The sequence below is a fragment of the Perca flavescens genome, chromosome 4 (assembly GCF_004354835.1).
Source record: "Perca flavescens isolate YP-PL-M2 chromosome 4, PFLA_1.0, whole genome shotgun sequence".
NCBI lineage: Eukaryota > Metazoa > Chordata > Actinopteri > Perciformes > Percidae > Perca > Perca flavescens.
The window spans coordinates 17,248,058-17,274,794 of NC_041334.1; the positions used below are offsets into that span (position 1 = coordinate 17,248,058).

Consider the following 26,737-nt stretch of genomic DNA (forward strand, 5'->3'; position numbering starts at 1 on the left):
GTGAGGTACAGTATATTTGATTTGTAGTTAGTTGCTTTAAAACATTGCAGTGCATCTCCAGTGTATTGCATTACAATAGCGTGGTTATTTCAATACAATCTATCTATTCAATCAACACAGTTTTGTGAGTCCCCACTGTGTCTGACTGACCTCTAGCAGGAAGTCAGAGGCATCGTGTACACACATTACGAGGCTCCCTACTCGCGTCATGTTGTTGACGTAAGAAAAGCTGATCAGGCCAACTGTCGCCAGGTGATGTATGAACATGATCTTGAAGTCCTGTAATGAAAAATGGTGAGACAGGAATGGTTAGCATACATGTTTACTTGTAAAATTGTCTTGTGTTGTTGTGGAGTGTTGTTTTTTTTTTTTTACAACTAGTGAACTAGTGGTACAGACTCATACAAGTAACCCCAATGTTTCGGTTTGATTTCGGATGAAGACTCTTGTTGTGTGTCAAACCCCTCTTTCTCTCCCCCTTGTTTCCTGTCTGCACTGTCACTATCAATAAAGGCAACATACCAAAAACATCTTCAAAAAGGTCGACACAAAGCATTCGGCACTGCTCAAAATCAAATAACCATGATAACACAGGCCTTGGTAAATAAAGTTGCCTTGTAAGTCAAAATTAATAACCTACAACATTCTGTTCGCAAAATAGCAGATCACTGAAACAGCAACAAAAAGAACTGAGATAGACATGTGGTGGACATAAAAGCTTTGCTGACAGCAGACAATTGAGTGGTTTATATGTAATACATAAAATCGATACTAAAATCAAGTTGATGCACAAAAGTCATCAGATATAGTCGGTTGTTTGTTTTTTAAGTGTCTGGCTACAGCATTCTGCATGAGCTAAAGATGACAACACAAATGTTATTAACTTTTAAAATCGAAACCACATTTGCTGTTAGCATCACTACAGCAAAAGAATGAGGAAAAGAAATGTTGATTTAGGCCATCTCTCAGCCCCACACATCACACTATTACTAATGCCCAAACTATGTATGCATGTCAACTGTCACAAGATAGTAAGACAATGCACCAAAAGGCCATGCAACAGTGAACATGGCATAATACATAACACATGCACGCTTTAGAGACAACACTTTGAGTGGATATGTGCCGATGCTCTTTAAACTGGAAGTTCTCCTCTCTAAATGTTTAGACTTGCACAGGGGGAGAAGATATAGGTGAGATATTAATAGTGCAGAACAACTGAAGACAAACACACATGCAGAGATGTTAGCAAAGATAGGAGACCTGCATCTGACAGTCAAGACATCAAATCTGGCAGCAGCAGATAGCAGGATTGATGGATAGACAGAAGGAAGGTCTTTGGTAGAAAACGTATTTGGTCTTAAATAAAAACATTAAAAAAAATCTCCTAATGCAACATACATTCAGCAGTTTTAATGGTCTACAACAGCACAGCCCCTGAAGAGCTGTGTAAAATGCCATAAACGTAATGTGTAAATTTCCAGACTGTCCAGACTGACATCTTCTGACTGTGGGATATTAAATGAAATACTGAAGTTCAAACTACAAAAGACTTTGGAGTTTGTAAATTCAGTGATGTGCAACATTCATGTTTATAGCGTCTCTCTAAAAAGGTCTTAAAACCTGACAATGTTCTTCTGTTGACCGGTTTAAATTTGTTTAAGTCACTATTGTTTGAATGAAAACCAGCTCTTTTGTTCGTCTTGAAATACTTTTTAACGTGCATGTTTACTCACTACCTTTGTGGTTTGGTGCAAACTGTAAAGTAATCATGCCCCTGAGCAGAGTTAGGGTTGAGAAAGGTGAGAACAGTGACAAATGCCTTTAGGAGTTTCTTTTAGCTTGATGAACACACATTTACTGAAACAATCAGCTTAACAGGCGTTCCATTCCTCATCAAAACGTCACATTATGAAGAAAATATATATATTATACAGAATGTGAAATCAGGCAAGATGCCTCTTCGCATTCAGCTCCACTCCTACACCCGTCAAAATAAAACAAGACGCACTGGCCTACTTTTCCAGCTTTACATTCCAGATCTAAAATATTAAGGATGTCTGTAACTAACTTCAGCTCTAATACACTGGTATTCAGAATAATTTCTGTAATTCTTAAGTTAGGCCTCCTCCATCCTGCAATCACATGACAGTGGGTACCCTCGTGCTGAAATTACAAAGCATTCACAGACGGAGCATTGACAGAAAAAAAGCATTCACAGCTGGAGCATTCACAGACGGATCCGCGCCGTTCCCCCTGCCCAAAAAACAAAAACATGTGACCATCCAAAATTAACACAACTGTTAAGGGCTTATAACAAAGCAAACTTACAATCAAGTTTGATCTTGATGTACTGTGTAATGTGCATACATTTCAAAAAAACTTTGTATCACACATGGACACACACACATTCTCTGCCACTGCCAAATGAGAACCAAATAGATACATTAACCTGTTAACATCCACCTCTTTTGCCTGATTTTCGCCTATTTCTCGTTCCCAAAGGGAAAAGCTTATAACAGAAGAACTGCAAGGCCAAAATGCATGTATGAGGCTTCATTTGAAACCTAAATTCTTCTACTCTAGGGACATGTGCTTGATTAGCATGTGATTAAAACACAACATACACTACAGCAGTTCAAACATGGTTCAAAATAGTTATTTTGGTCCGGTCTAAAAAAACGTAATTTTTGAAAATAAATAACAAAAGAATACTTTGTGCCAAACTATGCAGAACACAACACATACATTCTAGACCTTGTCAAGAAGACCTCTATAAAGTTTCAGAACTCTAGTCCTAACCTAATGGGAGCTAGGAAGTTTTCAGTATTTGGTATAACAAGTGTCACCGGTGAACCAAAACCTCTCAAAAACTTCTCCAAGTGACCAAATGTTGCTAAATGCTTTTACTCACTTCTATGCTATTAGAAAAAACATACGAAATACTTAAAATGACTTAAAAAACCTTTTTACATTCATTCAAACACTGTTGATCATATTTTTTTCTCATAAATCACATGTATGCGCGTGCTGGCTCTTGGAGGCGGGGCTTAGGTCTGTTACCCATTCATTTGGACTGGTTCCCATTGGATATTCCTATCATGCTATATACCGTTGGAAAGGGAATGTGATTGGCTACAACTGCCATGATTGACATGTTGATAGCGAATGACAGCTTTTTCTAAGATGGCTGCTCAGAGAGATGACGCAGCGTATTGACGCTCCACAGTGGGAGCGCTTGTTGGGCATCCGGGGCTGTCCCGGGGTGAAAACTTAACAGAAAAAGGTGGGGATAATTTCAATTTGTAGTCAGCAACCTGAAGAAAACAAACATACCCAGCAACACGGTGCAGGGCAAGGAGAAATATATTATTTCAGACGGAACGAGATCGGCTAATGAAGTTAGCAGACAGTTAGCGGACAATTAGCATGGGTTCTACAGGACAATATTCATAACCTGGATTAATTCTTGTGAAAAAACCTTGTTATCCTTTTGATCTCTGGACATTTACGGAGTAGAGGAATATAAATAAGCCAGGAATGGACGAGGATTGAGCGTTTAGGACAGCGTACAAGTAGGGAAGCTTCATCATTTTTTTTTTTTTTTTTTTTTTTTTTCAAATAGCATGAGCACTAAGATCATGAATAATGCTTTGGTGCTTATGATTTCAGTAAAATGAACTGAATGATTCAATTGCAGAGAATTTTACCAATCAAACAATATACAGCATGTCCATATTGACAAAAGTTTTGAACTTTTGTGGTTAAATACTATTATGTAACACATCAGAACACGTCTGTTAACCCCCACCGGCTCGCCGGGGTTAACAGGTTAAGAAATGTTTCACAGCGAGTGTGTATCAGAAGTGTTGTTCCTCTCACCTTCCTTTTAATGTCAGTGAATTGGGAGAACATGAGTGACCAGTAGAAGGCCAGTTCTGTCACATAGTAGCGGTAAAGACCTGGAGTCATGACCTGAAGAGACAGAGAGGTGAGTTAGTTCAAATAAGAATTGTATTCATTTTTAAAATGTTTCTTTGAACACAAACTATACTGGATATCACACAGTATTAAGAGTGAAAGAATAAAGTGTGTGACCACCACTATGCTCATCACAAAACACCTCCTATCCCAATAAATCATCATGATAATAAAGCATGAGAAGTCCTGCTGCCCAGTGAATTGTGTCATTGTCTAACAACTGTGTCTTAAATGGGGCTCAATCTACATGATAATCAAGACAGTATGTTAACTTGTCAGACTGCTTTTTATGAAACAAGGAACAGGAAAAAAAAAAGACAGTGAAGTAAAACGGATACTGACAATGCTTCTGCTTTCACGCTCTGTGCCGTTTCCTTAAGTGTAAAGTGGCAGAGGAAAAAAGTCAACAGCTGTGGACTGCATAACTGTGCAGCAGTTTATTACGTACAAAGTCATGCAGTCCAATACAATAGCCCTGCAATAAAAGTTTAGTTCTTGACTTTGTTGGTTTAACTAATTTCCGAGGCTGTACTTGTTGTATTGGATTGCATTAATAGATTATATAGACAAAGATTAGAACTGCATCATACCTGATAGGGATAACCGTACCAGCAATGCCGTGTATCCCACATCCAAGGATACTAAAAACAAACGCATATTAGTTCAGCGCACAATCCATGAGGCTATTATCTTTGGAAATATACCCAGCCAATCAAATATTTTCAATGAAAGAACAAACAATTCCAACAGCTAATTTCTCTTCCCCCCATTTATAAGTGCTTCCAAGCTTGATCTGATGGTGTGCTCACCTGCCACAGAAACCGGAACCCATAGGTAAAAATGCACAAATAAAATGTAAACCTCCACCTACAAGTAAACAAGAAGGAATTATGATCCCAAAAATAGGGCTGGTATAAAAAGAAACAGCACATTAAGAATAAAACACATGGTATGCATCTACTTACCCCTTCCCTAACCATTAGCAATACATGTCTCCCCACAATCCTTACTCTAACATAACATGATTCTTATTTTAAATATTAATCCAAATCCTAACAACACTTCCAACACACAACTTCCAACAGGCCTCGAAGAAGCCAGAACCAGCCAAAATGTTCTCACTCTTAGATAGCAATGCAGGAATATACACACATAAATACACACACCTGTGCAAAAAACACAACCACTGTGTGCTCAAGCATGCAGAGAGGTTAAAGGGGAACACAATAATTAATCTTGTAACCCCCCCAGCTGTATTATTGTAATGTTTCAAGTGGTATTGTGAATAAATAAAAGAAATAGGGATTAACCTACATGCTCTCACAGAACTTAGTGTGTGTACTGGGTTTATCTTGGTTCCTGCGGTGTCTGAACCAACGCTGGACCTTTCGCACCTCCCAGTCCAGCTGCTTGGATAGGCCATCCAGATGGCGAGAGTCTGGATTCTGTGTGGAGAGAAAAGAATTAAAGTGCCAAACAAGGATTAAAGTAAATATTGGTTATTATACAGTATCCAGTCCAAGACTTGAGACTCTCAAAATAACACTCAACGGGAGCATGTGTAGTCTATATCAACGACGTTCCACCATTTCCGGGATTGCTACGGTGCTGCCGGAAATTCCGCTGGATCACGGATGTCGGCCGGATGTCCATTACCTTCCGCTTTCTTTATGTTGGAATTTTAAACTCCGGTTGATTTATGAGGACTATGGTTAACTGCTCCTCAGATCTTTGCAGGGTAATTCCAGACAGCTAGCTAGACTATATGTCCAATCTGAGTTTTTTTTAACGTATACATGTACATGTTCCATCAAAACAAGTTCCTTCCCAAGCCTATTTTGCAGAGGCACTGTGGCTCCGCTCGGCGCTTAGCGCCACCCATGATGATTGTGATTGGTTTAAAGAATTGCCAATAAACCAGAGCACGTTTTTCTCCCATCCCGGAATGTTGTGTGGACTCACCAGACCCTCCTCTGCAGTGCTGTGGAGGAAGGTCTGGCAAAGCGATACTAGAGCATGTGAAGTCAGCAAATACAAAAGTTATCAGCAGAACGTGTGCTTGAAGGGTTTAAGTGAAAACTGCAACAACAGAAGTGAGCTATTTCTGCAAATGTTACAATCAGAACAGCAATATGCTCTTGCATAATAGTTTAATCATGCGTGTCTGTGCCCAAGTTAAGGTTACTTTAGTGGAATTTAAGTCCAACAAACAAAATCAAGAAGGAAACCCAACCTTGGTGATGGATGTAAACACCTTCTCCAGCACTGCGTTGGGCTGAGCTCTTCGTCCAACACCTGGCTGGATGTGAAGACTCCGGGCACAGGTACTGGCAATAAACCTGTGACAGAGGTGAAAATGGGTGAGATGAAGGGTCAAACAATGTTGTGCACGCAAACTGGCTCTCTGAAAGGAAAGCTTACAGGACCTCTTTGGCCCAAGTTTTAAATAACATTCAATCCGTGATCAAATGGATAACCAGGGTTCACACATTCAAAATTGAGAAACGTGTCAAATATCTGAAATGTAAACACATTTTAAAGTGATTACTTTTTAGCTTAAGGGTAAAGAAAAGCATTCAACGTGTTGACCTCAAGGCTACATTGTGCTTTGGTGAGAAACTGTGAATGTAAAAATAACTTTTGTTTGTTTAAAACAACTCCACAGAGCACCTTTACGTATTGTCAGGCACAACAGCAACCACTATAGCGCTAGTGCCACTACCACTACTACATCAGCTGTCGTCCATCTTCAGGCTCAGGCCAGTTTTGGGTTTATTCAAATGTAATTTACAAACACTTTCACCCTCTCAGTTCTGTCTGTCTCTCTCAGGCTGGCTGTCTTGAGTGTCTGTGTGCGTCAGAGTGCGTGGTTAATGTCTTACATTATCCTGACTGGCTAACAATCTAATAAAGGATGACATAAAGCAAACGCGTGCTGAAGGGGAGCTTCTCAAAATCTCCAGTGATTCTGGGACGTTTACTTCATTATGAGAACATTATGAGCTTGTATGAGCCCTGCCTGTAGTTCTGTTCTGCATTATGACTGAACTGTCCCATTTAGCAGGGAAAGATGTTCTGAGTTTACCGAAAATGTTAATCTGAACAAAATTAGGAAAGCTATGCTGTGACGAAAAGCTGTTGCCAATTAATGTATACAACGGATGGCTTATTAGCTAGTACTTGCTTTACATAACTGTATTTTCTTTTACTTTCTACTTTTCCCTAATTCATCTATCCCAATCAGAAAGTTTTAGTAGCTTTCTATTATTTTTATGATGGTAATGCTTCTTGTTGTTTTTTCTATGCTTCCGTTGTCTTTGTAATTAACTCAATGCCACTGTAAATAAGGGTCACCCCTCAATAATCTCTCGAGTATAAATAAAGGTTGAATAATTATAGGACATTTGTGCTGGTGGAATGCTATGACTTGTTCTATGTAGGCTTATGGCCATAAATATTTCTTTGTAAGAAAGACTTCTTGCATGTCCATACACTTCTTGCATGTCCATACATTCTTCTTTTTGAGGAAGGCATATATCTCAAATATAACATAGATCGTAACTTGTCTTTAATTGCTCTTGCAAAGTTTATTTACTTTTACTAGTTGTATATACCACTTATTTTATTTATTCTTTTTTTTTTTTGTACTATCTGTACTCATTTCACGTCTTGTGCTGCGGCAACACCTGAATTTCACCTCAGGGGATCAATAAAGGTATATCTTATCTTACCTATCTTAAACTACAAGTTACCATTAAGCAGCAACCTGTGAGTCAGTTGTAGTCAGGTTCAGTGTTATGGGACACATTTTGGTCTCTCAGTGACACATGAGCAGATTGCTCGGCTGCAACAACGGGTCTCTGTGCAAAGTAATTCCCTGATCTTCAAAAACATAGCTTTGTGTTATCAAAAAGCATGACAGGAGAAGTAAACTTGGTGTAATATATTGTGGATACTTTAAGCATGTCTTATTGCACGTTGTGTTGTGGCTTGATTTGTTTGAGTTCTATTTCATCCTTACTGACCGCCAGAGGCAGTGTTTAGCACTGAATATATTCTGTATCGCGCTTGCGCAGGTCGAACATTTATATCAACAAAGTCACCTGTGACCTCGGAGTGACCCTAGCCAAGGTATTAAGTTCCGGTGTCAACCCGAGCTCATTCCTACAGAATCTTCTTGCGGGTTCGCAAGATTCCGAGTGACCAAGAACTCTGGCGGTCATACAGGATTTATAGAACCGTAGTTACATACGTAACTTTCGTTTTATGACCTTGTGCTGCAGCTCTTTTATCTGACCCCTTGCCAACATCACACGCACATCTAGCAACTACAACATAGCTTAATAAGTCTGAATTAATATTGCTACTGGTAAGTAACTCATACCATCTATGGAGTTATATTCCTATCTTTATTCAAGAGCGCAATCTTTCAATTTGAGAGCATTTCTCACTGATATTACGTTCAGATTTTGTAATAATTTCCCTCAAAACCTTGCTCTCACACTCAAATGGTCATGCTTGCGCTTGGATTTTCTCTGCTTGTGCTCAAACTTTGTGCTCGGACTCAGATATGTTGTTCTGTGGACAGATTTCCTGCTCTCAGCTTTGAACCTTCTCCTCGCACTCAGCCTGATTCTGCGCGCTTGCAAATCTGCTGCTCTCGGATCTCTCCTGCGCGCTTGGATTTTTCTGTGTTACAACACTATCAAAATTCCACAACCAATAGAATGCCAGGTGTAGTGTTGACCAATGAAATGATTCCTGCCCGTTGAGGGTGCGTTAGATTTTATGTGAGAACATCCGTTGCCAGCTCCTCTGTAACCATGGGTCTCTAACCCAAGTTTATTTAACCCCCCGTCCATCGCTTTATTATTAGTATATGTCAATAATGTGCACAGAATGGTCGACGGTCTTTCACCTGCACCCATCAGGAAACGGGAGAAAGCTTTGAAGTGGGACATATCAAGTTACGTAGCTACACAACTATGAGGGTGAGTAACATAAATTAAGCACATAGCATATGGCGCTAGCCTAGCTTGATGTCTGTAAACAAATAGCTTTTCTTTAAATCAGTAGTTTAGCTAGCTAGATTGAATGACATATGACGGACAGTATGTGTGTATTTACAACTGGTATTTAATGACCCCACTTTGTAATTTGTCCTCGTTTGGTTAACCATGTTCCTGGGGATTTGGCTAATTTCAGACATGTTAGAGGCAATTGTAAAACCTAAACTGTAATATAACGGAAAAACCAAAGAAACTGGATTGTTTGTATCAGTTTTTACATCACTGTTGCATGTTTTTCAGATGTTCTAAATTCTTATAACATTATTTTAACAATAACATTATTTTAACAATAACATTCATATATATATATATATTCATATATATATATTCATATATATTCATATATATATATATATATATATATATATATATATATATATATATATATATATATATATATATATATATATATATATATAAAAGTTCTAAGTACAATTCCACTCCTATAATAAAACACTATTTAAAATAGCAGGTTATTTATTTTTACCCTTATGAAATCAATACAAAGCAAATTGAACAGAAAAAAAACAAGTATTTTGTTTCAGTTTCCCTTCTTCCAGGTGGGGCTGAAGTACCCCTGTTGAGCTGCACCGTGTGCATGGACCAGTGTTGTACAACCCCACTACTGTGTTGTTCCAGTCAGTACATTACTCCAAACGCAAAATCCCATTGGTTCCTCCTGTACTCACCTGTGTGCAGAGGGCAGGCATTAGTGGCACAAACCAAGTACGTTGGCAAGTCTGATAATAATTTTATCGTAAAATCATGTTACATACACTTATTTCTTTCTTGCTTAAATTCACAGGGTGCACAACAAAGCCCAGGAGAGACAATTACTGTGATGTCCACACATCCAAAGCAGAGAAGAGAAGGTAAGGTAAGATAGTAATGATGTTAAAGAAAGCTATGTACACCTAATACCTTATGTGTTGATGTCTATGAATTTGTTTTAAATAGGAGCACACTATACAAAGACAACAGTGGAGAGTTGCTGGATCGGTCTGTCCTCAAAGTGCCAGAGATCTACAAGGACTTCACCCGTTTCTGCACCATCACCTGCATAATCCAAGTGATAAAAGAGAGAACAAACTATTTTGTTCTCTGCTTACATGAATAGGTGCCTGTAATGTCTGCCCACATAAACAATCAATTAATAAATGTTAAGTATCACTGATATTTCTTAAATCATTGTGGTTTTTCAGAGCAATAAGATTATTAAAGCCATGTTCATACTTGCAACAAATTAAAACCCTTATCAAGGCAAATAGGTTTTTCATTTTCTGTAATCTAAATCTAAAAACAGTATAATTTAATTTACCAGAGTGGACACTCATGAGGTTGTTCAACAGCTTTAATTTACCTTGTCAAAACAATAAGTAATTCATAACCAACTGCACAATATTTGACACAAAACCTAAAAAGCGTATGGTTCATACTCCTGTGAAGCAGTACACTTTGCCTGTAGGATTTACTGTAGCAGGAACATTGATATTGGCAAACTGATGACCAAGGTACAGGTGAGTTTGTGAGCAGGGTTATGATATGAACTAAAATAAAGATAAGATAAGCCTAGTGTTCACAAGAGGGATAATTCAGGTATTGCAACACAAGTTATAGAATAATTGAATTAAATAGGAGGTATATATAACTAGTAGAACATAAATTAACTAAACAAGAGCAATTAAGGCAAAGTTATGAGGTAGTAGCAAGCTAAAGTGACGAATAATCAATAGCAGTGAGTCACATCAACAGTGTACACCAGAATAATATATACTGTGATTAAGTAATGATACTTAGTGTTGACTGTAGACTACTAATATAACAAAACAGAAAAATAATAGTGTACGATGCAGTATGGAGAACAACCGAGTCCCATATGACCCCAAGAGACTTTAATTGCAGCTGTTGATGTTGCAGATGATTGTAGTCTGTAGCCAGTCATACAGTAGGTAGATCTGGAGCAGCAGGGTGACTTCTAGCTTTCATGGGCTGGTGATAAGACTCTGCTGCTATGATGCAGCATTGGTCGAGCCCTTCATTCTCAACTGGAAGAAAAGAAAAGAAGAAGAAAATGCTTGTTTTTTCTGTTCAGTTTGCTTTGTATTCATTAAAAAAAAACTGCTATTTAAGGAGCAAATTATTCTAGATCTGTTTTTATTATAGTGATAACATTGTACTTAACATTACAACGTTTTATACAGACTGATATGAATCCATCATTTTCAAACTAATGTTATATAAAGAAATGAAAACTAAATTCTGATGAACAACACACAACAGAGATGCAAAAACGAACACAAACAATCCAGTTTCTGGTGTTCTTTCAGTTATATTACAGTTTAGGTTTTACTCTTGGCTCTAACATTAAATTAGCAAAATCTCCAGGAAGGAGAGGTTAACCAAACGAGGAAAAATACACATACTGTCGGTCATATGTTGTTCAATCTAGCTAAACTATGAAGAAAATCTATTTGTTTACGGACATCAAGCTAGGCTGTATGTTAGCATGTCTGAAATTAGCCAAATCCCCAGGAACGTGGTTAACCAAACGAGAACAAATTACAAAGTGGGGTCATTAAATACCAGTTGTAAATACACACATACTGTCCGTCATACAGTATGTCGTTCAATCTATCTAGCTAGCTAAACTACCGATATAAAGAAAAGCTATTTGTTTACGGACATCAAGCTAGGCTAGCTATGGCTAGCGCCATATGCTATGTGCTTAATTTATGTTACTCACCCTCATAGTTGTGTAGCTACGTAACTTGATATGTCCCACTTCAAAGCTTTCTCCCGTTTCCTGATGGGTGCAGGTGAAAGACCGTCGACCAGTCTGTGCACATTATTGACATATACTAATAATAAAGCGATGGACGGCGGGGTTAAATAAACTTGGGTTACAGACCCATGGTTACAGAGGAGCTGGCCGCAACGGATGTTCTCACATAAAACGAACGCACCCTCAACGGGGCAGGGATCATTTCATTGGTCAACACTACACCTGGCATTCTATTGGTTGTGGAATTTTGATAGTGTTGTAACACAGAAAAATCCAAGCGCGCAGGAGAGATCCGAGAGCAGCAGATTTGCAAGCGCGCAGAATCAGGCTGAGTGCGAGGAGAAGGTTCAAAGCTGAGAGCAGGAAATCTGTCCACAGAACAACATATCTGAGTCCGAGCACAAAGTTTGAGCACAAGCAGAGAAAATCCAAGAGCGAGGATGACCATTTGAGTGTGAGAGCAAGGTTTTGAGGGAAATTATTACAAAATCTGAACGTAATATCAGTGAGAAATGCTCTCAAATTGAAAGAATGCGCTCTTGAATAAAGATAGGAATATAACTCCATAACCATCCTGTATCAAAAACACAATCAAACACTGAACTATCCATTTGAATACTGTTTTATTGTCAAGCAGAATAGAAAAGAGGCTCAATCAATCATTTACAAGGTTGCCAAGTGTGGCTGCTGCAAAAATGTACATAGAAACTCTTAAAGAAAAACATTCCTGAGGTCTTTACCTGTGAAATCTAGTTCTGGGAACATGAACATGTCTCTCTAACATAAAGGAAAGGGTCTTTTGTCAGGCAAAAATGTGGAGCTGCGCCACTGAAATGGACATCGTAGCACCAAAAACAGTTGTACCAAGTCATTTACCACAGTGGTTTTGTAAACCGCTTCCTCTGGTTCAAGCTAAAGGAAGCAACAATAAAATAATGGTTTATCTAAAATGTGTTTCTGCAAGGGATGTATATACTGTATATACACACACACACACATACATACATACATACATACATACATACATACATACATACATACATACATCTATCTATATGAATGAGAATATATGAACGAGGAAACTCCATAGTCTAAGCGGTGTACAAGGATATGGTTACTGGTGATGGGAATCTGACACTCAACACACAAAATAGCCTGTTCCATTATAAGAAGAAAAAAAAAAAAAAAAAAAAAACAAGGAAACAACGCCTTGCCTTTTGTCTGACAGACAACTGCTCACACTTCTTGTCCTCCTTGTTTTATCATCGTCTCAGCTTTTCCTCTTAGCACTTTTTCCTTGTCTTGAAGTGACCTTTAGTTCAGAACAATGACAAGTATGTAGGTCGAAGTGGGTGTATAATATAATTTTCATACCATCCAAACTAGCAAGTGTACTAAAAGGTATAGTAAGTGATGTTAATCCAATACAATTTTTGTCAAATTCAGCAAATATCTCCTCACGTTCAACTAGCTCTTTATTTTCTGTTTGCGCTAAAGAAAAATCCTGCGTTAATGTCACATGGAAAACAAACAAAGGAGTGCACGAGCCACAAATTACTATTTCAACCAATCGGCAACAGGCAGCGACAGTTGATGGTAGGGGGGGAGGCAGCATGTGAATGTGCCGGCCAGACACTAGTTATCTGTCTGCAAATGTGGGGGGCGGAGCTTCTGAAATCAATGATCTTTGCGCAGCATCGCTTATTGCACCTTTAAACTATATGCATAAAGTTTAAAGAGAATACAAAGAGTAATTATAAACATACATGTGATTATATACTCAAAAACAACAGATTCTTTAAGCAACGTTTTCTTTTTTACATGGTTCTTTAAATGGCCTTTAAAGAGCACTTTCACTACACATATTAAATGAGTTTCATGACACGGAGAGTAAACTGGTCCAAAACTGCAATGTACTAATGACTCTGTGGCACTGACTGCCCAAAAGTTAGACTGCATAGGTCAGTTTCATGTGACAAGTGGTTGTTGTTGTTGTTACTCAGGGCGATCATTGTGATCCACATTTCAGCAGTGCATCAGTGTTTGCCACTTAAAATATCTGAATGTGATGTAGCTCCTGAATCTGATTCACTAAGAACTGACTCGGTGGTTTGGCTCTGTGACTATCAAACAATCTCTCTATCACGTCTAAAATATGAGCTGATGTGGCCCCAGATACAGATGCATATTGTCACACTGGTTAAACAAGTACAAACGTTTGAAATTCTTATGGTGGAAGGCTCAATTAAAGAAAAACAGTTGCAGTAAATGTAAGGGATATATTAAAATATAGTAAAATAAGTTTATAACAATCTAAGAGGCAATGAAAGAAAAACAGTAAATATAAAAAGACATACATTATAAAATGTCTTTATTTTTACAGTTTTTACAGAAACAGTCTAGGATCCCTTGTAAACACAGGCCTTTCAAATGTATGACAATCAACAGAAATAGTCCACACAAGCCTGAGCCTGCAGTGCTAATCGGCGGATAGCAGCAACAGGAGGGAAAAAGGTGAGAGACACAAGCTAAGCTATTTATGTCAAACGTCAAAACATCCCTGTTCTTTCTCAGATCCTGACCACTCCAGCATACACAAAGCCTGTTACCAAGACACAGGCTCAGTGTGGTCTGTGTACATGCACGCTAGTGGCCCTGAAGCCTGATGCAGCAAAACATACAACCTTGCCACTGGGAGAACTTTCCAGTTCCAGGGCCTAGGCTGAGGCACATTCATGGCACAGTACTATGTGTAATTTTGGCCTTCATTTGACTTGTGAGGTTTTGAAACAGAATTAACAGTTACATGGCAGAAAGGTGTCTTTGGGGAGAGACAACACTGAAAAAAATGATTATTTGGCCTTGTAAATATTACATTTATTATACAATTAAATTCTACTAGAAATGATCATTTCAGTGGTTTTACTTAAAATATGTAATGTGTTACTTGGTATTTATATATAATTTTGTATCGTCATTTTTAAAAAGGTAAAATTTGAACTAAAACACCAAGTAATATTTACTTAACTATTGTGTTGAATGTATTACCTGCCAAAATCAAGTCAAATTTACTTGGCAAGCGCCGTTGGTGATGTCAGAGGAGATTTTGCGCTCATTACTTCACGTGACACACCAACAGGTCAGGACCGGTCAGGACCGAGGACGGCAACTTTTGACCAGAGGACGGTTTGGGAACTGATAAGCCATTTTGAAGTGGGAATTCGTGGATGTGGCACACGTGAGTATGGTTATATGACTGTTTAACATTTTCATGTCCCCATTTGTTTGTCAGCTTAAGTCAGTGTTTGGGTATTGAAAACTTAACATTAGTTGAGCAGTTTAGCCAGCTATCATTACGTAGCTTGTTATCGTGCTAGCGAACTTGGCACGGTTTTGTGCAAGTGGCACACATCACTAGCTACTCTTTGTTGCAGAAATAACATGTCTTTAAGTTGCTTAATTGGAGCTTCAAATTCGCCTTTTTGAATGTAAAATTTTTCAAAATCTGTTGAAATGCTTACTTAACTGAGCCACAGTACCGCTATATTTCCATGAGCAGTGCGTCACGAAGCGAGGTTCACCTAAAGGTGTATTTATTATTGATTTTTTGTTGAATATTGTTCTTAATGCAGTGTGAGATCCACGCTTGTTGGTTTCTGTGGGATTTCGACAGGGCGCAGTGTCTTTATTCATGTCACCTCGACGAAAAAAATCGACACATGTAACAGTCTTGCTTGGCTGCTGTAGCTATAGAACTTACAGTTTGTGCACGTGATGCGGTCCGTGGAGTTTCACTGGAGGTTCAACGAGAGAAGGAGATATTAGTGGTGGATAACTTACTTTATGGTCTAATTTAATGGATTATTATAATCTTATTTGTGATATCATGATAATATTTGGAAATATTTCTACAGTAATTTGTAATATTTCTGTGTAATAGTGTCTTCTGTGTCTTTATCCAGCTTCATATTAATTTAATTTTTCGTGTAGTAAGTACACTGATAATGGTGATGAGGTATGTCAGCCAGGTGTATTTGGTGTACAGATGCATATGGGAATGTCTATTTGGCTGTGGTTATTGGTCATTAATACCAGTTAATGTAAGATTGCTTATAAAATATAGTATCAAAATAGTTGAATACTTTTTTTCTCTATAAACTAGTTAAGTAATCAACCAATCATTTTACCTTACTAATTATAAAACATGCTGTATTCAATCTGGCCATGTACATTATATGAAGTATCAGTACTATGTTTAGTTTGTTCAATTAATTACCCAGTCTTTTGTCTATAATCCTGATTTGATTGTTTCTGAGATTGCTGATGTGCCTAACTAAGAAAATAAACCATAAATCATGTTTTATTTCTCAACAGACAACACCAGGCGTGTTGTGTATCTCAGTATTGAAGGTATGTGGATTGTTTATGTGCAGTTTTTCTTTTTTTCATTTATGCATAATGGAAATATTGAGGGATCTTGAAAACCAATGCTACTGATAGTCTGTCGTGCAAAATAATTACAATAATAAAAAATAATAACTTAACTCTTGCAGACTAAATGAACATGAATTTAGATGAGGGAGTTCACAGTTATGTAGTGTTCGCTTTATAACATTACACATCTGTCTGTGTTAATCAGCAACACGTGGAAGGCAGAAGGGATGCCATCATTCATCCATACCGCCTGATGGAGAACCTTGGAGAGTCTGGAGAGGAACTCATCAAAGACTATCAGGTACATTTTGACAATTTGTTTTTGATACTTGATAAGTGATTGTGTCCACACATGCATTTGTTCTTCAATTTAATAATCTAATCTTAATATTTGTAAATTAATATCTCTACTTGTAAGTAATTCATGCAACGATGTAAGGGAAAATAATGTTTTAATTTAGGCTAACAAATGTTAGGGCATTACAGTCATTCAGTTATTTCAACATTTCATTATTTTAAATCATAACATTTTTATTTTTCATTAGAATTGAAGATTTAACCCTTTTAGGCTTTTTTTCACAGTTTGTTTTTGCTTTTTCCAATCTTTTAAATTGTAGAATTTTTCTTCTTTACATTTTCAGCACTTATTTCTTTCTACGTCCCATATTTTCTGATATAAAACAAAAATTGAAAACGGGTCAATTTGACCCTAAGTCCACACAAGGGTTAAGCCCTGTAAAACCCAAAGCTGATGTTATTTCTGCTACACTGAATACAGTGTGCTTACCTGTTTTTATTTCATGCTTGCAACAAAGCAGATCTTTTATAAACAAAGCTGTCTTCATACTTAGTCATACTTCAACCAATAAATAATAAATGCCATACATAATGACTTGTCTATATCTGTGTAGAAAGAAATCGTCATTATAATCCATATTATTCAACATTAAACTAATTCTGGGCTTATGAAAATGTGTAGAAGAAAATTTAACAATTTAAAACGTTTAAAAACCTTATGGAGCTTTGATTTCAAAAAGGAACTCCTGTTGTTATACAGTATTTGTGTTTACATTTTATTGTTATTTGAACAGCTGAGCATTGAACCAGGTGAAGAAACCTGTTTATTATTTATTCATTTGATTTTGCAACTGTTCACTGAAATAGCCGGTTTCTATGAAACTACATGTGACATGTCATATTTGGCTTTGACTTTGAACATTTGCTCTCACTTTGCGGAAAAAATATCGGGATATATATCGTATATCGATATTCAGCCAAAATATATCGGGATATGACTTTTGGTCCATATCGCCCAGCCCTAATCGTATCGTAGTTGCACTTGGAACACACTGCAAAGACTACAGCCAATGCCCATTAAGCGTGTCCTTTCTACGCCTGCAGGAGAGGAAATATCTATCTATATTATCATACCGATGTTGAAAGAACAAATTGTATTTACCCTGTGCAAGCATACAATACAATTAGAAAGGATTTTTGCGAAAGGGCTCAATGGCTAAAAAAAAAAAAAACACCTTACCTGACGTAACAAGCAGTATAGTAATTTGTTTACATTCTCACTTCCGTATATTTTCTTGTGCTCGGAGTGATTTCTCTCACAGACAGTCTCCACTGGCCGCTGATCGTGGCTGACTAGTGCCAACGATGCGGGAAACACTAGATACTGTCTAACCATTCACTTAAAGTGATGGTTCGGAGTAATTTCACCCTAGGGTCCTTTGCACCATGACCTCAAGCCAAACACCCCCCCCAGAAGCTTTTTTCACCTGGGTCTAACATTGGGAGAGTTAGCGTAGAGTAGCATTATCAGCTGAATAGCTTATTAGCGCAAGGGCTAATGGACCCACGTTTGTATCTCGTAAATGACCCCACTAAGAATGCCCGAAATGATACCAAACTTCTACACTAGTACAAATAGATTATGTACTCATAAAACTTGGAAAGTTTGTAAGTACACCAGAAGTTTATGAACACTTGCCTGCTCTCTTCTGCTCTCTGTTGGTTCTACTGCTGCTACCTGCAGTAAGACGAGTGCTTAGGGCTGTCTACAATTTACTACACCGAAAAGAGATACAACAAAAATATTTATTAATTTAATGATTAAATAAGGTAATATTATCTCAGTTATTACTTGTCTCCTGCTAGTTATACTACAGCACTTACTTTAAAAAAAAAAAGTTAAATTAAAATATATTTTTGTTGCATCTCTTTTCGGTGTTGTAATTTGTAGACGGCCCTAAGCACTCGTCTTACTGCCGGCAGCAGCAACAACAGCAGAGAGCAGAAGCCAGCAGGCAAGTGTTCATAAACTTCTGGTGTACTTACAAACTTTTCAATCCATCGTTTTATGAGTACATAACCTATATGTACTACTGTAGACGTTTGGTATCATTTCAGGCATTATTAGTGGGGTCATTTACCAGATACAAACCTGGGTCCATTAGCCCCTGCGCTAAGCTATTCAGCTGATAATGCTACTCTACGCTAACTCTCCCAATGTTAGACCCAGGTGAAAAAAGCTTCTGGGGGGGGTGTTTGGCTCGAGGTCATGGTGCAAAGGACCCTAGGGTGAAATTACTCCGAACCATCACTTTAAGGCAGATAAAAGTGTCTGTCAAAGTTGGGGTTGACCGTGAGAGTCTGTCATCCTGTTTTTTGTAGTATTTTTCATTTTAGGTCTTTGATGAGTTTACTTTCAAGTGATAAGTGCTTGCAAAACTATTGCACTTTAAAGTGATACTTTGCTAATTTGATCGGACATGCTCTAAAGTTGATCTCTGTACACATTTTCATTAAGCGTTTGTTTTTTTACAAAACTGCCAATTTTAGGTGTTTTATCTGTTTGTAGTGATTGTAAGCTGTGGCTTTAATCTTTGCACCAACACAATAAAGGTGCTGTTATTTGAAAGTATCTGTTGTTTCATGTTTTGTAGTTGCCCTATCTTAAGACCTTTTTTAGTTGATTTTATATAAATTTCACTTAAGTATAAAAAAACTGAAAAGCTAATTATTTTTACATTAGTTTTGCTATTGCAAAGGGGGTCAAGTAAATTTCACTCCACATTTTTCTCAGTGAATGCCATAGTGTGTGGGTAATAAACAGAACACTGAACGACAAGGTTTGATGCAACACAAAACAAAATTTTTTAGGGTTTACCCTTACGTCCTTTAGACAGAGAGAATACCTAATGTTTACTTTATGATGAAACAGTCAAATAGGGGCCACAACCGATTACATGGCAAGCCTGGCTAGTCATAATCTCATACACATCCCAGTTTGTAGTCCTAACACCGTTCAACCCATGACATGGCTTAGAAGGGCTGAGGCTTGCACACACAAAACAGCCTGACTGCTCCCATCCACAAAGTTACTGCGGAACAGCAAAGCAATGATTACCATCAAACAAGAAGAAAAGAGGTCTAGAAGAAGCAGGCCTGGTTGGGCTGTTGAAGACAGCCGTCACAAAAGAATCAGAAAGATCAACTGTCTGCAGGTAGAGGAGGAATCCTGCAGACCAATTAATGATTACATGTGAAAACGCTGCCTGTCTGAAAACAGGCTGGTAAAATGTGACTACGATAAGCTAATCAAGAACAAATATATGTTTCATATATGTTAAACTCTTAAATCTCCACCGTGTCTGTAATAGCCAGGACACACCAGCCAGACGGCCGACCGTTGACAGAAAAGCCAGTGGAAATGATCAGTCTCCCTGTGTTGGTCCAAAGAGTGCCACAGAACACACCAAAGAGACGAGACGTAATACGCCTCCATAGCAGCAGGCAGCGCTAATCTGTATTGTTGCCCAAAAAATGAAAACCGGCAGCTGATTGGACGAACGCGTCACGTGGGTCTGTTTTCTCTGGAAATTCAAAGCCAGACTGTCATGAAGGCCATTCAGAATACGATCTCATATTGTACTAAAATAGTTCACTGAAACATGTTTCTGAAAACATTTTAAGCGAGAAATAGGCCATGCAGTTGCTGAATTTGTCTTCATTTCAGCTCAACAAAAGGTCAGTTTAAAAGATTTTCGTCAGATTTTGAGAGACTCTAGTCACGCTCATTCCGCTCGCCATTTCCGGGTGAGTCCCGACTGCCCTGCCGCTGACTGAACATGTCACGGGACACACCGAACAGACTCGAGTCACTGACCTCGCCAGACCAACGGCCGATTTTCGGCCCTGTGTGTCCCGACCTTAACTCTGCTTCCCAACTGACAAAACTGAATTATCTCATCTTTAGGGCATCTTATCACATACAACCATGGTCTATAACAACACTGTAACAAAGATTAGGCAAGAGATTAAGTAAGGCAGGTTCTGAAGCTTCGAAGACAGTATAACATGAACTTTTCTGAAATTTCAGATTTAAATAGTAGTTGAAGTGACAGTTGAAATACAAATACTTAAAGGAGTTGAAATAGCAGTTGAAATGGAAGTGCTGCAAGGAGATAAAGTCCTACTTTAATGTCAGTGTTGTTTTAAGTGTAACCACTGAAAACAGCCATCGTAAAATGTGTATGAACAGTGGAAGTTAATGGAGATCAACAAGCCGAAATGGTTCTTTGGTTGTTTATATTAATGTTTGCAATATGTGGCGCAACCAAACATGATACTGTTACATGATTGGCTGTTAGAGTGTCACTCCCCACGTTGCTAGGTTGCCAGAGAGTGAGGGCCTTGGTTCATGCAACTAAACTTGATTCACAACCTCTGGTTTCTTCTGATGAAGAAAAACAAGTTATCGAACGTTTTATTGACCGCATTTTCTATTGATATTGATTATGTGTCTATCGCGATACATATCGTTATCGTTTTATCACCCAGCCCTAGTAGGAGAGGGACAAACAGTCAAGCTCTGACACCTGAGACAGGTGGTTCAGCGCTGTGTGCATCTCAAACACCTCAGCAACTCTCCTCAGACACCTCCAATATCTGATTGCTCCTTATTTTCAGCCACTTGACCATTAAAAATTCTAAATTAAACAGACAAAGTCTGACCCTGTGTAAGGAGCCGTAGGTGTCAAGTCTATAAACCATCTCCAGTTATGACGTGCAGCTGATAAGTCGCACGAGTTGGGCTCGCAGCTAAATACTTACAAAAATCCTCAGAAAGACCACCAGAACTCGTATAAAAGTATTAAAAATCACTTAAAAGTTTTGTGAGACTAGATGCCACCAAAAACCATCAAATCTGGACACCATTCGAAGCCGTCTGTACAGATGGAGGAGGAAAGCGTGGCGCCAGCGAGCAAAAAGCTAACCGAGGCACAGGTCGGATTTAATGCGGCTACAAACGATGACATCCTCAGCGCAATCCAGTCTCTGAAAGCTGACTTTACAAAACACTCTGCTGACACGCTCGATACAATAAATGGCATTAAAACAGACTTACTGTCGCAGTCGCAAAGAATACGAGAGGCAGAAGAGAGAATCGCAATCTCCAAGATCTGGAGGACCGCGGAAGGCGTTCTAACCTGAGTTTAGTAGGCCTGCTCGAGAAATCAGAAGGATCTAATATGTGCGCTTTCATGGAAGGCCTGCTCTCCAAGGTTCTGAACGACACGTTCAGTTCCACACCACCCGACGACTTCAAGAGCGATCGTAATGAAGTTCTTGAACTACCAGGATAAGGAGAAAGCTTTGAGAGCAGCTAGGAAAATGAAGGAATTACGATATGAAGGACAACGGATCAGCTTGTTCCCGGATCTATCAGCTGAAACACGTCAGCGCCAGCGGCAGTTTGATGGAGTGAAGGCTCAACTTAGAGGCATGGAAATCCGCTACGGTATGCTCTACCCAGCGCACCTGATAGTTACACACTCCGACCAACGCCACATTTTTAAATCGGTCTCGGAGGCAGAGGACTTCATTCGGTCATTGCGTAGGCCTACCACAGCTTAAACGCTGTAGAAAAGAGGGGACTTGTTAACAGGACTTAATTCCTGTGTTTATTAAGCAAAGGTAAAGTTTTGAGTTTTCTTAATTTATTTGACAACATGATCCCTAGTAGCTCATTGTCCACTTCACTAGGCCTATATGTTTGTCAGTAGCCGACTTAAGTTTAAAAATAACTGGACATGTGTCAAACTTAAGTTTTGCCTATGTTCTATTAGGGTTGAAATTATATTTCAATAATGTTAATGGTCAAGTTTTGTTCAGTATCTGGTTGCGAGCCCTGAGTGGTGAATAATGGAGAGCTTGGAAAATGTTGGAGGATTGTTAAGGGTGAATTCTCATGCTTTCCGTTTGGGGGAATTTTTTGTTAAGGAATCACTCCTTTTTTTTTTTTTTTTTTTACGGTTTGCTTGGACACAGCAATGTCTACATGGTAACACAATATAGTAAATGATCAATAAGTCAGATAAATGTCTGTAGCTGGAATATAAGGGGACTAAATAGTTTGGTAAAACTTAAACAAGTATTGGGTCGACTGAAACAAATGGGATCAAGTGTAATTTTTCTGCAGGAAACCCATTTAATAAAAGAAGATACTAGCAGGGTCACGAAGAGATGGCCAGGTCAGGTTTTTGATGCCTCCTTCACCTCTCGAGCTAGAGGAGTCATGATCCTCATACACAAATCTGTTCCATTTCAGTTAAAAAAGCAACATACAGATCCGTTAGGAAGGTAGTTCTTAATGGTACGATCTTGACACAAATTAATCTAATAAATATATATGCTCCTAATATAGACGACCCTTCCTTTTATCGGAACTTCTTTCTTACAATATCATCATATTCCGGACATTATGTAATTGGAGGTGATTTTAATTGTGTATTAAACCCAGTGCACGATCGCTCTTCAGGAATAAATAATACCCATCAACAGTCTAAAAAAATTATCATTAAGTATATAACTGATCTGAATTTAATAGAGATTTGGAGGTATCTTAACCCAAGCAAAAAATAATATTCGTGCTTTTCAAGCACACACAAAACATATTCTAGAATAGATTATTTTTTAATCTCTAATAGCCTAGTTTCAAAAGTAGGTAAATGCTGGTATGACAGTATACTACTATGTGATCATGCCCCTATTACGTTTACACTTCAAATGGACAATCTTGTATTTTCCCCTCCCAGATTTCGATTTCAAGCAAGATGGCTTATGGACCCTGACTTTGTTAAATTTCTGGATAACAAAATAGACCTATATTTTCTGTTTAATACAAATCAGACAAGCGCTTCAGTTAAATGGGAGGCCTTCAAAGCCTATATTAGGGGGGAGATATTAAGTTATACAAGATATAGATCCAAAACATATCAGACACAATTAAAAAATCTGGAAAAACAAATTAAGATATTAGAGCAACACCTCTTTAGCAACAATGACCCTGTAAAGCAAAAAGAACTTATTGTACTAAAAGCCCAATATAATGAATTAACCAGTAGTAAAATAGCTAAGAACTTAATGTGGCTAAAACAATCCTATTACGATCAGGGAGAAAAACAAGGGAAGTTGCTTGCATGGAGGATTAAAAAAATACAACAGATAGAGCCATCAATTCATTAGCTCTAGAAAATGGGGTCAATATTGTAGACCCATTGGAAATAAATAATACTTTTAAATTATATTTTGAAAATCTGTACAAATCTGAATTCACCAACGATCTAGAAAGGCAAGACAACTTTCTTGATAAACTTAAGTTTCCTAAAGTATCAGAGGGGACAAGAAGTGAACTTGAGAGGAATTTAAGCTTAAAAGAGCTTTCAGAGGCATTACAGAGCATGAGTAGTGGAAAAGCCCGTGGGCCTGATGGCCTCCCAACGGAAATTTATAAAACGTTTGCAGGGAAACTTTTACCACACTTGCTTGAAATGTTCAATAAAGCATTTGAAAAGGGAATAATACCTCCATCATTGAGATTGGCACTAATTACCCTCATATTAAAACCAGGCAAACCCGCCAATGAAAAATCATCTTATAGGCCCATATCTTTAATGTCATGCGATAAAAAAATTCTCTGTAAGGTCCTAGCTAAGAGAATTGAAGGATTTATACCGAACCTTATTATGAATGATCAAAATGGGTTTGTGCTTGGAAGACAACCCCTCCATAAAATACGTAGAGTCCTAAATATATTATATAAAAAAAAAATGCCAAAGACCATGCAGTCCTGTCATTGGACGCAGAAAAAGCCTTTGACAGGATTGAATGGGGATACCTTTTTGAGGTGCTTAAGAGATTTGGCCTGGGTGATGGGTATATTAAATGGATTAGGCTACTTTATAATGATCCACTGGCAGAAATAATAACAAATAACCAAATATCAAAACCCTTTCATTTAAGTAGAGGTACACGACAAGGATGTCCATTGTCCCATCTGTTATTTTTATTTGCAGTAGAATCTCTTGCAATGGCAATCCGGAGTAGTCCTGAAATCAAGGGCATAACAATAAGTGAGAGGGAACATCACTTATCCTTGTTTGCAGATGATATTGTGGTGTTTATTACAAATCTAGACCCTTCTATTCAAGCACTCAATAATATATTAACTGTATTTGGAGAGTTTTCAGGTTACAAAGTTAATAAAAGTGCCTTGCTATTATTGAATAGGGATGAAAGGAGAAACTGTCTGACCTTCAGGCAATTCGCCAGCTCCCCTGAAGGTTTTACATATTTAGGAGTTAAGATAACCCCAAATATAAAAGAAATTATTCCAATTAATTACGACCCATTAATAAAGAAAGTTATAGACTCACTTGAGAGATGGAATGCATTGCCAATTTCTACTATAGGACGTATAAATATTTTAAAAATGTCAATTCTACCAAAATTTGTATACCTTTTCCAATCAATTCCACTTCCTCTTCCAGCTACCTTCTTTGCTATACTCAAGAAAACATTCACAAGATTTATATGGAACAACAAACTCCTCGATTACGTCTGTCCTTACTCTATCTACCATACGAACGGGGGGAGCTTAAAGTACCAAATATAAAACTTTACTATTGGGCAGCTCAACTTTGTTCTGCTATGTACTACTTCATAGATACAGACACTCCAGCGTGGATAGATATAGAAAAAAACGGAATAACAATTCCATTACAGATGTATCTTTACTCATCTTCAATTAAAATGCTCAAAAAAGCTACGCATAATCCTTTCCTTAGGAATACAATTTCTGTATGGTATGAAGCCCATATGTTTTTAGATGAAGAAATTACATTGTGAGGTTTGTCACCTATTTGGGGTAATACAAATTTTGTGCCGGGGAGAAGTGATCAGGGATTTAAAAACTGGATGTATAAGGGAATAAGTCAAGTAAAAGATTTATACGAGGAAGGTATAATGTTGTCTTTCCAGCAACTGATGAGAAAATATGATATCCCTCAGAAACATTTTTTTAAATATTTACAAATAAGAAGTTTTATACACTCTAAAATAAAAAATTATTTAGAACCCCCTTTGTCAATTATAGAAAATCACACTTTAAAACATTTAAAGGATAAAGGCAATCTGTCATTCTTTTATAATATACTTTTAGAGGGATCAAAAGAGAGTTTGTTGTCCTATTTAACAGCATGGAAGAATGATCTTCAGGAAGACATTTCTAAAGAAGAATGGATGGAATCTTGTTTATTTGCCCAAAATCACAGCATCAATACTAGGTGTAAATTGCTGCAATATAAATGGCTTATGCGGACCTACATTACCCCAGTCAAACTACATAAATTTAATCCAAATATTCCAGATAACTGTTTAAAATGCAAACAAGAAATTGGTACCCTTTATCATTGTATTTGGGAGTGTAATGAGATTCAAGGATTTTGGAAAGAGATTATTTTTATGATTTGTAAATTGGTTGAAGAAAATGTCCCTCTTGTACCTAAATTGTGTTTGTTTCATTTATACCCAGTAAATCTTGAGGTGAATGCAAGAAAGCGCAAACTAATTGATTTTAGTTTGCTTCAGGCCAAGCGTGCTATTGCTCTAAAATGGAAAGAGACCCAAGGACCCACTCCTAGTCAGTGGTTTAAAGAAAAGACCAGCAAACTTGCCTTGGAAAAACTGACTTATGTTGTTAAAGGGAAACTAAAAGACTTTAATTTGGACTCCCTTTTTGCACTACTGTAACCAAATTGATCAGACAACATCGGATGACTGAAATAGCAAATTAAACTACACAATGATGTTCAAACAAAAGCCAATAAACATTTTATTGAAAAAAAAAAAGGTCTATAAACCATGTCTGCGTGACAAAGAGTCATCATCTGCAATTCAGATTTACAGGAATATTTTATATTATATTTTATTCATTCATTATAGGTTCATTTCATCTACCCGTAATGTTAAGAAGCCAACCATGTTGCCTGTGTTACTATATATCATGTATAACAGTGGGGGTGTAGTCCCTTAGGTACGTTACTCTTTGTTGTCAGATAACTATCGGATGCCATTTATAATACATTTTCACATAACATCAACATTAATATTTGGCTAGTGG

The 26,737-nt window shown here is 37.7% G+C and overlaps 1 protein-coding gene across 1 annotated transcript in view; it reads right to left on the reverse strand.

The window, feature by feature from the left end:
- Positions 1-26,737, reverse strand: part of cers5 (ceramide synthase 5) — a 36,240-nt gene that overhangs the window by 7,227 nt on the left and 2,276 nt on the right. The window contains exons 3-8 of the mRNA XM_028575349.1: positions 6,215-6,320; positions 5,296-5,426; positions 4,791-4,848; positions 4,572-4,622; positions 3,883-3,975; positions 151-279 (exon numbers count right to left, since the gene is read on the reverse strand). Coding sequence (XP_028431150.1) covers positions 151-279; positions 3,883-3,975; positions 4,572-4,622; positions 4,791-4,848; positions 5,296-5,426; positions 6,215-6,320 — 568 coding nt within the window. The remainder of the gene's footprint in view (positions 1-150; positions 280-3,882; positions 3,976-4,571; positions 4,623-4,790; positions 4,849-5,295; positions 5,427-6,214; positions 6,321-26,737) is intronic.